This window comes from Balaenoptera ricei, chromosome 4 (assembly GCF_028023285.1).
Source record: "Balaenoptera ricei isolate mBalRic1 chromosome 4, mBalRic1.hap2, whole genome shotgun sequence".
Lineage (NCBI taxonomy): Eukaryota > Metazoa > Chordata > Mammalia > Artiodactyla > Balaenopteridae > Balaenoptera > Balaenoptera ricei.
The window spans coordinates 153,818,638-153,830,421 of NC_082642.1; the positions used below are offsets into that span (position 1 = coordinate 153,818,638).

At 43.7% G+C, this 11,784-nt stretch overlaps 1 protein-coding gene across 6 annotated transcripts in view; it reads left to right on the top strand.

The window, feature by feature from the left end:
- The window catches only part of DYRK1A (dual specificity tyrosine phosphorylation regulated kinase 1A), a 142,788-nt gene extending 138,362 nt beyond the window's left edge, over positions 1 to 4,426 (top strand). For all 6 annotated transcript variants that reach the window (XM_059921540.1, XM_059921541.1, XM_059921543.1 and 3 more), the window contains one exon: positions 1,148 to 4,426. In XM_059921540.1, the coding sequence (XP_059777523.1) occupies positions 1,148 to 1,768 (621 nt within the window). In that variant the 3' untranslated portion in view covers positions 1,769 to 4,426. The remainder of the gene's footprint in view (positions 1 to 1,147) is intronic.
- The last annotated feature ends 7,358 nt before the right edge of the window (positions 4,427 to 11,784 follow it).

Sequence of the window (11,784 nt, forward strand, 5' to 3'; positions counted from 1 at the left end):
CTTTGTAGTATAGTTAGATATCAGGGAGCATGATGCCTCCATCTTTGTTCTTCTGTCTCAAGATTGCTTTGGCTATTTGGGTTTCTTTGTGGATTACAAATTTTAGGATTATTCTATTTTTTTTTTTTTTTTGAAAAATGACATTGGAATTTTGTGGGGGATTGCATTGAATCTGTAGATTGCTTTGGGTAGTTTGGACATTTTAACAACATTGATTCTTACACTCTTCCAGTCTGTGAGCATGGACTGTCTTTCCATTTATTTGTGTCTTCTTCTTCCAGACCTTCTTCTTCTACAGATCTTTTACCTCCTTGGTTAAAGTTATTTCTTGATATTTTATTCTTTTTGATACAGTTGTATATGGGACTGTTTTCTTTTTCTGTTTCATTATTAGTGTATAGAAATGCAGTCGATTTTTGTGTATTGATTTTATATCCTGCAACCTTATTGAATTCATTTATTAGTTCTGACAGTTTTTCTAACGGAGTCTTTAGGGTTTTCCATATATAATGTTACATCATCTGCAGGTAGTGACCATTTTACTTCTTTATTTCCAATGTGGATGACTTTTCTTTTTCTTGCCTAATTTGGATTTGTGTTTTAAAAAGACTGTTCTTGCTACTCTTTGGAGAATGGTTTGGAAAAAGGCAAAGATGGAAGATGGGAGTTGATTTAGGAGGCTGTTGTATTAGTCTAGGCAAGAGATGATAGTGACCTAGGATAGAGTAGTCATGGTGGAGATGGAGAAAAGAGGCCAGATTTGGGTTCTATTTCGGAGGTAGCTTTAGTAGTACTTGCTGATTGTTTGGATGGAGGAATGGTTGAGCAGCTAGATGGGTACTAGTGGTTCTATTAAAACAGGAAAGATTGGAGAGAGGAGGAGCTTTAGGGGGGAAGTAAAGAATGCCTTTTGACCTGTCAGAAATATTTACTATCTGGCCCTTTCCAGAAGAAGTTTGCTGACCCCTGGCATAAACAGTGCTCCCAAGGAAAGAAAGTGGTGAGTAAAATATATGAGTATGGGTGTAACTTGCTAAAAATTGAAGCTTTGATAATAAAATATTTTTCACTGTTGAACACATTTGGAAGTTTGTGTTATAGAACTGTCTGCAGTTCTAATACATGGTTTTAAAATCTGTTCTTACAGGTGCGTCAGCAATTTCCTGCTCCCATTGGTTGGTCAGGCACTGAAGCTCCTACACAAGTCACTGTTGAAACTCATCCCGTTCAAGAAACAACCTTTCATGTAGCCCCTCAACAGAATGCATTGCATCATCACCATGGAAACAGTTCCCATCACCATCACCACCACCACCATCACCACCACCACCATGGACAACAAGCCTTGGGCAACCGGACCAGGCCAAGGGTCTACAATTCTCCAACAAATAGCTCCTCTACCCAGGATTCTATGGAGGTTGGCCATAGTCACCACTCCATGACATCCCTGTCTTCCTCAACTACTTCTTCCTCTACATCTTCCTCCTCTACTGGTAATCAAGGCAATCAGGCCTACCAGAATCGCCCAGTGGCTGCTAATACCTTGGACTTTGGACAGAATGGAGCTATGGACGTTAATTTAACCGTCTACTCCAATCCCCGCCAAGAGACTGGCATAGCTGGACATCCAACATACCAATTTTCTGCTAATACAGGTCCTGCACATTACATGACTGAAGGACATCTGACAATGAGGCAAGGGGCTGATAGAGAAGAGTCCCCCATGACAGGAGTTTGTGTGCAACAGAGTCCTGTAGCTAGCTCGTGACTAAATTGAAACTTGAGTTTGTTTCTTGTGTGTTTTTATAGAAGTGGTGTTTTTTTCCAAAAAAACAAAGTGCAAAGCTGCTTGAATCAGAAGGAGATTAACACACTGAACCGCTACAAGAGGGCAAAGCTGACTTTTTTTTTTTTTTTAACTTGAAAAGATTGCAAAGGGACAATGAAGTTTTTAAAAGAGCCATGTCCAAACCCATCTTCGCGGATAGCTCAGAGGTGTCCTCTTTCTGCCTCCCCCATTTTAACTCGCCACATCCCAGTCATAGTGGGGTTTTTGTCTTTCTAGTCCACAGAAGTTGTTGTTCAGATGTTGGTCTTAATCATTTGCCAACTAATTTTAAAATAAAAGGCACTGCACATAATTTGCATAAAGGGCCCCATGAGGGTGTTTTTCCTTCATTTTTTGTCTTTCCTTTTTTCCTTCCCGTTTTTGTTTTGTTTTCATTTTGTTTAGGGTGGGGGGTGGGAAATTTGGGTTTTTAAGTCCTCTAAACACACTTGGGCACGGAAATGCAGTACTGTAAGGAAGAGGGACCTCCAGCTCACACAAACATCACCTTCAGCTGTATGGAAGGGACGGTTGTATTGGAGTTTGTAAGGCGCAGTAAGCATGCTAAGTGGCGGGATCAGAACTCTCCTGTCTGAACCTACTGAGGAGCAAAGCAGCAATTGCCTGGGATCCTGTGGGTCTCCCGTTGTCGAGGCCACAGTGAGATAGTAACGGAACGTGACTGGTCTCCTAACCAAGGTGCACTGAGAAGCAATCAACGGGTCAGTTGTGGCCAGTCCTGGGGAGGTCTGAGTGGTGGTCTTTGGGATAACCTTTGGCCTTATGGATTTGGACTCGAAATTAGAAGAGCCTACCATTTCAGATGCAATCACTTTTGGACATGCTTTTGCAGACAGTCCTTAATGCTGAAAACACAGAGAATGGGTAATTCAAGAGGCCTTTCTTTTCAAATAGACTTTTGTGACCCACTAATTGTAAGGTATTGCAAGGTCACTTTGCGTGTGTCATAAAGTTGACTTCCTTATTGGTTGAAGGTCACAGAAGTAGTGGTTTGCTTTGATGGAAATAGCTACAGCTGTGTCCCTTCCTGCTTTTTACTTTTTCTTTTGCTTTTTCTCGGCACGTGGTATCTCCACCATTTCTTCTGCACAAAGATGTCTTCTGTTCATCCTGAACATTTTTAAAAAAATGCAGAATTTTATGTGACTGCTTTTTTGCCTCACAATTATGCTGTGAATTTTACAAAAATTTATTTTCTTTTTTGATAATTTATTGTACCAAAGCTGTTTTTATAGCACATAGATGTCTGTAACCAATAATGTAGCAGTTCTGCACTTTGACACAAGGTGTAACTAGACCATTTTTAAATGTCAGTTGAAAATTATGGCTGTACTATTGCTTAAACAAAACTGGAACTGTTGTTGAATCCATAGCCAATACATTTACAGCAATCTGTGTACTGAACATAATAGATTGACATCTAACTCAAGATTACAACAGCTGTTACATCCTAAATGTGTTCAGGCTTCTGAAGGTAAAGGGACACTGGATCCAGAAGCTGTGGAACCAGCAGTTGATTCTTGTATTCCTGATTAACCTACTTGTAAACTTGAAAGCAAGACCTTGGTTGCACCAACAGGTCCAAAATATGATCACGAGTAAAGCAAAACTTCCATGCATGACCTGAAAGGAACAGGCTGGTGTGTAACAGGTGCCTAGTTTTGAGATTATGCTGCCTTAATGTAACACGGTCCGGCAGTTGCTAAATTTGTGTTCCCATTTTAAATTGACCAATTTTACGGTGTTAATTAAGCTTTTGAGCGGTTGAGTTGGGAGAATGAAGATTAAGGAATTTACCTGTCCGGGATCAAAGAAGCCTAGAAAAGAAGCAGTAATCTACCTCTGCCGATAACCCTGTTCAGAACAACTCAGCAGAAACACCACATTACTTTTTATTGGTCAATTCCATGTGGCTGACTAGGTCAATTTTTTCTGAACAAAAGCAGGTTTTTATATGTAAACAGTGACAAAAGAAAAAAGGCTTAAAACTATGTGAATGTGAATGGAAACTTGGGAATATCCGTTTTTATAAACCACAAAAATTTTTTTTGTTGTTAATCAGGAAATCCATATTTATTTTGTAATTAAATGTCAAGCCTGTGGATGGATTTTTGAACTCGGTAGTTCATAAAGTTTACAGTGAATAAAAGGACATCATCTTGAGTCTAGCAATATCAAAAGGAATTCAGTAGTTACTGCTGTTTAGGAATATAAGGTGGAGATACATGGGTCAGGTCATTTTTTTCTGTGCTGGTTGCCACATCTTAGCAAGCACCAAAAAACGAAAGCAGTTTTTAAGCCGCTCTTTACATAAAGGAAGTCATGAAATCCAATGCTTCTGCATCGTGTGTTACGTTACAGTCCAGTTTTGTGTGCTTTACTACACGGTTTGGTTACAGGACTTCTGTGCATTGTAAACATAAACAGCATGGAAAAGGTTAAATACCTGTGTGCAGATTGTAAGATCTGGTCCGGACTTGCTGTGTATATTGTAACGTTAAATGAAAAAGAACCCCCCTTTGTATTATAGTCATGCGGTCTTATGTATGATAAACAGTTGAATAATTTGTCCTCAGACTCTTTACTATGCTTTTTTAAAATTAATTTAAGAAAAATGTAAACATAGTCGAAATCTTCCTATGCAGTTAACCTGGTCCAGGTAATGGTCTGGTAGGTATACTGACTATAAGTTTAGTCAAATGTGTGGAAAGGAGAACAGTAGTTACATCAACGTAGGCTTCAGAAATCTTGGAAAGTAAACATTGGAGGTTTAACAGACCATTTTGATTTTTTAAAATTGTTTCTTTACTTGATACTCACAGTTTCTCTTTGATTCAAAGTGCTCGTAGTCTGTCATGTTTAGGATGGATGTGAGAGTTAGATGATTTTCTCTAGGATTTGACCTGCTTGGAAGCAAGAGGAAATACAAATAGTATCGTTCCTCTTTCCCCAGATCCTTGATGGGGACCTATCAGGGACTTTATACAAGGAAGTCTAGAATTCCTGCCACAGTGAATTAATCCTAACCTAAAGTCTCCTCTTTTTTATAAGTTAGCCTGCGTAAGTATACATTAAGGTGGCTTTCAGAAAGCAAAAAACTTACTGTAAATTTAAATGTGATTTTGTAAAGTTCAGATTGTCTACATAAAGTGCACTTACCATATGTATGAAAGAAACTTCCTTTAGTGTTTTTCTTAGGGTAATGAGCATTTGATAGGTAAGTGGCACATTTTGTATATCAGACTCCAAAAAACTTAGGCTTATTTTTATTTAATGAATATTAGAACTATTGATACATGTGAAGAATCATTAAGGCTACAATAATTATATAAGGCCCACAAGATGACTGCTCTGTTTACTGCTGTATCGTCTTTCCCAGCTCCTGTGTTGTTGAACTTATTGTTATAATAAGTCTTATAATAAGGCAATACAATGATGAGATAGTAAATGCTAAATTTCTTCTAGATTAGTTCTCCAGTTTCCTTTTGGCCTGCCTTTGTTAGCTCTCAGAATACAAGTTCAGTACTCATTTTTATATCCATTTTTGTAGTGGTGACCAAAGCTAACATCAGATGGTTCCTTCCAGATACAGAACTTGGTCTTAGTGCCATATATGGAAAAAAAAGGTTGAAATCTTAAGATTAGGAGAAAAACCGATCGGTATACTGAGTCTATTCAGATTTCTTAGAATCCTTGGGATGGCTCGACATTGGGAAGCCTTTGGTGTCAGGAAGTGCAGAGTAGAAGGTCTCATTTTCTTAACCATGGATCTCCTTCCCTAGACTTGTTTCCTAGGGTGAAAACGTACATCAAGTAATTTTTAGTACAAAGAACAAGAAAACCCTAAGAACATAGCTTATTCTTCACCATCCCTCATAATGCATAGCAGTAACCTGTCTCCCCGTCCCCTGAGAACCGTCTTGTGGGTATCACCTGGGCTTTCGCACTAGTAGTCATTCCTACATATCCCTGTGTTTAAAGCACTTGTTATTTTTTTGTGGAAGACTCATTTAGGACGGTAAGTGGTCTTGTTGGTTTGTGCGTTTTTCTTTCTCTTTGGCGTTATGTACAGCCAAGGTCCCTGGTTTCAGCTGCTCACAGGAAAACATGATAAAAGAGCTAAGGTGTTCTTGCATCATAACTTTTGGGGATAACATTCACCTTAACACAGAGACGGCCGGAGGTATTTGTCATCAGTTATTTCCAGTTTCTTAACTGAGATCTTCAAAGACGAAAGTATTTTTCCAACTAAAACACAATGATTTAAATGTGTACCAGATAACTAGGTAGAGCCCCACAGGTTTCAATATCAGCTTCTTTACATGAAAACACAAGGTTTTTGTTTTGTTTTTTAAATAATTTCACACCTTGAGGGTATGACCTTTTATTAAAGAGAGCGGTGGGAAAGACTAGGCTTCAGTCTCGGCATGTCATGAATTCCCTGCCACCTGCGGCAGGACTTGGGGACGCTGCTTCAGAGCAGCGAGGAGGGAAGATGAACCTTCAGTTCGCTTCCTTGTGCCTCTTAACTGGATGTCATTGTCCAGTCACAACTGGGTTCTGAAGGAACAGAGGTACTGCGGTAGGAATCTTGTTGGCTGGTATAGATGCAGTTTAAATGTGCGGCAGGAAAAATGGGTGACAAAGCTCTTGGTGAAGGATGGAGGAGGTGGGCCGTGAGTGAGCGCACACCTGTTCCCGGTGAAGGTGGGGCCCTTGGGTGATGCTGGCTCGGGCGTGGTCAACTGTGTGCTCTCAGCTCTAGAAAGATACTTGAGGATTTTTCAGGTTGCAACATGTAGAAAGGCCATGTAGGAATTATATACATTCGTCTGTTTTAAAGACCACAGTTTATTTAAAATACTTCTGTAAATTTTTATTTTATTCTTATAAATTTTACTCCCAATATTTACTCATTAATCACTATAACTGCCTCAGGAGGTCTTTAGCTGAAGCTGCAGCCAAAGGGGAGGATTCGGAGCCAAAGGTAAAATAGAGGGGTAGGCCCTGGGTGTGTGGCAGTTCTTCCTCAGGCAGGGCCAGTGACACCAGCTGAGCAGCTGGGCCCAGGGCTGGGGCCCAGGGAGGTCTGTCAAGAAGGAACAGCTTCGCCAGGAGAGTGTTGAGTTGGTTAAAATAGAGCCCAGGATGGTGAGTTGGTGAGTCACCCTTGACTCACTGTTGCATAGGAATGCAATAGCAGGCTGGGTGAGGATGGGGCTTGTCAGCTCCCTGGACACTAAGATGACTTCTGATGGTGTCAAAGGATTATTTATGTTTTTAAAGATCTAAAGCACAACGCAGTGAAATAGTGACCCTAAGGAGAAAGTCTTTTCATCTACATCGCAGGCAAGCCCCAGTCTGTTGAAGAGGTGCCGTGACACAGGGGATCCTGAGCTGGGTGAAGTAGTTGACTTCAGTCACTGCTCCATTAATTGCCCAGCAAATCCGTAAGCAAGATCTAGGGGAAAGAAACGGTGTGTTTGGTGAACCCTAGGTGATCTTAACCAAACTGTTAAATCGGTGCTCATCAATTTAAAACGAGTTTCCAACCCTGCCACACATCTGACGCACCCGTAGAACTTTATAAAGTCACAGCTGTGCTGATCACGCTCCAGAATTTTTGATTCAGAGAGTTGGGAGTGGGGCCTGGGTCTCTGCTTTTTAAGTGGCTTTACAGGTGACCGTGCCCTTGCATAGGATGACTCGGAGGGCCCAGAGGTAGGCTTGGCTAACCGGACAGGAGTCTGAACTGAAGAACGTTTTAAAATAGTTTCATTATTGAAGTGTATATAATTAAATATATATCAATGGGTAATTAAAATTCACAACTTAGCCTGCATTATAAAATATTATAAACAAACCTCCAAGAAAGGCAGAAAATGGCAGATGTAAGTGTGTAAACCTTTCACAGTTTGTTTCTTGTCATCTTCCCTTTTGGAAGGGGTTGGTGTGACATCCTATCAGTAGCTCTCAGATGTCCCATGAGAATGGCATGTGTTAAGTTTATTTCCCAGAGATGGGGCTGGGCCATGCTGCTTCACACCTCAGTCTCGCGTGGTCTTTGTTGGCCCAGTGGTGGATTCTCCAGGGCATGAGCCACCTGATCTGAGGGTGCAGACGTTCAGGAGGGCTCCACAGTGCAGTGGCCACTGGGATTAACTCTAGGATCGGGTTCAAATCCTTGCTATCCTTGCTCTTATCCTGGGCAAGTTGTTTTACTTCTCTAAGCCTCACTTTCCTTTTTTTTTTTTTTGGTAAAATGGGAATAACTGTAGTATCCACTCTGGGATTTTATGCAGGCTTCACTGAGATAATGTACATAAGAATCTTAGCACCATGTAGGGAGTGCTCAATAAGTATAGTTTGTAACTAGAGAGCTTGAGTCCACAGTATGAATGGATCTACTTCTATATGAATTTAACAAGCATCCTGTGGGAAACTGAGTAGTGTTCTCTACGAATGATTAAATAGGATTATTTTCCAGTTTACTTTTATTTCTGGAGTCTGTAACTGGATGTTATTGCTTTACTACTTGATTTTGCTACTGCACAGTACCTACATCTATTTTAGAATTTTGAGGTTGTGTGTTTTGTAGTTTGCTTTGATAATAATGTGTGATATTTAAATGTTTTTAAAGGATTTTTCTCTGTAACTTAAAGGAAGCTGTTTGGAGGCCTAACTATGGAAAGGGCCCATTTTTTAACAAGCACTGTCATTCAACCTGGCCGTCATGTGTCCGGTGGCCTCTCGCCACGTCCCTTTTCCCACTTGAAGGTATATCTTACATGTTTAGCCTTCAGAGATTTGACTTAGGGAGAAAGGAGGATAAGTAAAAAATCAAGTTCCCAAGTTCATAAACAGCGATATAATTGGGGAAGCTTTCAGAACTTAGTTATAACCCACATGTTAAAAGCTTTAAGGAGCTAGCTGCTGCTTGTGTTTTTTTGTTTTTATTCTTTATTTTGTTCATATGTTAGAGGACTCTGTACCTCCACCAGCCTGCGGGCCCGTAATTTGACCCCCTTTTCTCTTCATTCCTAAGGCATCCTCATTTCCTCAGAGCAAGCATAAGGACAGAAATGTCTGAGGACAGAAAGTCTGTTCCTTCGAGTTAGAACATACGGATGTGGTAGACATTACCGCACAGGAGCACGTGCCTAACGTGGCCTGTGGCTGCAGCTGGATGGAGCTCACGATGGATCTAATAACGGATTTAAATGTTTCCCTGAGGTAGATACAATGCTTTGGGGAGACAAGAGTTCCCCATGATCCTAAATTTCACATACAATAGACAGCCTTCTTGTTGTAAACCAAACTGGGCTGCTTTTGTGCCTCTTAATAGCTCTCCGTCTTTCCCTGACCTGCTGGCACATCTCCGCCCTCCGGACATGCCTTTGGCGTGAGGGCCTGGCCAGCAGGAGCCCTGGCGCTGACTGCACACCTCGGATCAGGGTAGGATGGGGTGAATCTAAGACTGCTGTCAGACCTGAGAGATGCTCTGCCGCTTGCAGGGGGCTCACACGGCCTTCATCACCACCACTCTGACTCAGTACGACTGTCGCCCAGGTCCTGCCCCCGGCGTGGGGAGGTGGGCGCTGCTGAGACCGTGGACACTTTTCTGAAGGGGCCTCCTGCCCACGTGTAAGGGCAATGACTTCACATCTGTACTGGTCCAGGAGGGGTCAAGTTAGGACTTGCCCCGTGAGGCTTCCCCCGTAGTCACCAGCTGCGGTCCTTCTCCGCAGCTCGGCTTGCTCTGTGGGTGAGGGCCCTGCCTGGCTTTCACGAGGAGCGGGGCGCTAGCGGTGACTCCCCTCACTGGTCGGATAAAACCGGAGTGAACTTGAAACATCTCCCCTGCTGCCTGCAGAAGACACTCCGAATCAAGGAAAGCAATCAGTACTAACCCTGGAAGTAGAATTTATAAACGGAAAGTCCTACTCTGAAGTAAAATGTCTTACTAGCTGGAGGGAGGGGGTGTGTCTTGAGGCAGGTGACATGAGGACTACACGGGAGAAATGTATCATGACCACCTGTCCTGTGCAAGGCACTTGGCTACGTCCTAGGGGTGAGGCCAAGTCCATCACTGTCCCTGGGGGTGGGGCTCAACTCCAGCTGAGCTGAGTGTTATTTAGGGTCAGGGTGTGAACAGGGACCCGCTTCTGGTCCAGGGGCTGGAGGGGGTTTCCCTGAGGAATTGAGGGTTAGGCTGCTAATCTAATGGGTGAATGGGAGTTAGCCAGGAGGTGGTGGGAATGTTCTAGAATCTCGAGGAAAGAGTCTGTTCAGAGCCTGACGAAATGAGGAAGTGAGAGGCCTTGCAGGTATCTGTTCATGAGCGGATGGAGTACGGAGCCGCTTAGGAAGGAGAGCTGGCAGGCCTGGGGTGTGGCTCGGACAGAGTGAGGGGCGGCGGGGGGCCGGAGTGGAGGCGTTGGCCTGCGCAGCTTGGTGGCGGCCGTGCTGTTACTGGTATCGGGAGCGTTTGAGGTAGAGTAGGTCTCCTACACCATCTTCCTGCAGTTCAGGACTTTTGAGTGCTAAGGGCTTACAGGACATTTAAGTGGGCATGTCAAGTAGATAATTTGATATAAAAGGACAGGTCGAAGGGGTGAAGGTGAGGCCTGGGGTGGTAGATTTTGGTCCTTCTGTGAGCAGGTGATGGTGACTGAGATGACGTAAAGGGAGGTGGGAGGAGAGCCTGGGCACTTTCACCAGGGAAACCTGTATACTCGGAACAGTAAGAGCCCACGCCTGCCTGGAGCCTTCGGCCGATTTAGGACTAGCGAGGGCAGAGAGCTCGTCTAGGCCCTCGCCACCTGGCGTAGTCTGGGGACTGCAGCGTCAGCACCGCCCATTCTGCCTGTTAGAAACGCAGATGCTCAGGCCCGGCCCAGACCTGCGCAGAACCTGCATATGAACAACGGCTGTGGGCAATTCATACGCACGTGCAAGGGTGAGAATCACTGGCTGGCACCTCGCTGGGTGAGGTGAAAACCTAAGAGAAGCCTTGGAGAAAATCTAAGAGTTGAAGCAGCTTGTTCAAGATGCCACACCTGACCAGTGACGGCCTCCAACTTCCAGGCCAGGCTCTGGCCACCACGATGACCTCGACTTTGGGGATCACATACCACAACCTGCAGCCGGAAGATCCCTCCAGCTGCTGGGACCACCCGCAGCGGAGTTACCGGTGAGACCAATATCAATTCATGTAGACTCCTGGCTTATGGGCTGAGTAAGCTTAGTTATTCCGGAAGGACTGCATTGTTCTCATGAACCACGATAGACATGGCTTTCCTGAACCTGGAAATGTTGAACAGGTTTATCTCTGATTGTCTTTTCATTTAACTGTGTAACTAAAATAGCTCCCGGGAGACTCTGAAGAGTGAAGACAGAGATTCTGCTGCTTCCCCTTGCTCCTCCTCTAAATGCTGCTCCAAGCCCCCGTTCCTTTCTCCCGAGGTCATTTTTGTTCCTTCTGGTTTCCAGGGTCCAGCATTCTTATTCCGGCTTCACCTCTTCCCCGGCGGTGTTTCAGGCTGGTGTCTGGGGTGTCGTGTGACAAAGTCGGGAGCCCTTCACCGAGACTGTTTCTCCCACGTGGCAGCCATAGGCCCCTCTTGCCTTTCCCAGCTGTCCGCCGAGTCCAGACAGATTGTGCAAATCCAGACTGTAATTCAGGCCCCCAGCCCATGCCTCTGGATTCAGTGAGGCTCTTGAAGACTCTCTGAACAAAGGTAAAAATAGACTTGTAAATGGAAGACAAAACAAGGAGATTCATTCTGTGTTAGTGGTTATCAGGGAAGCCTTCCCTTTTTTCTTCTCTCTGAAGCATTTCAGCTTGCTCGCTCCTTGCTGCTGTTACTTCCATTTGCCCACATGCGGCTGGCAGCAAGCCCTCAGCACATCTTTCCAGGGCGGTGGGCCCCGCA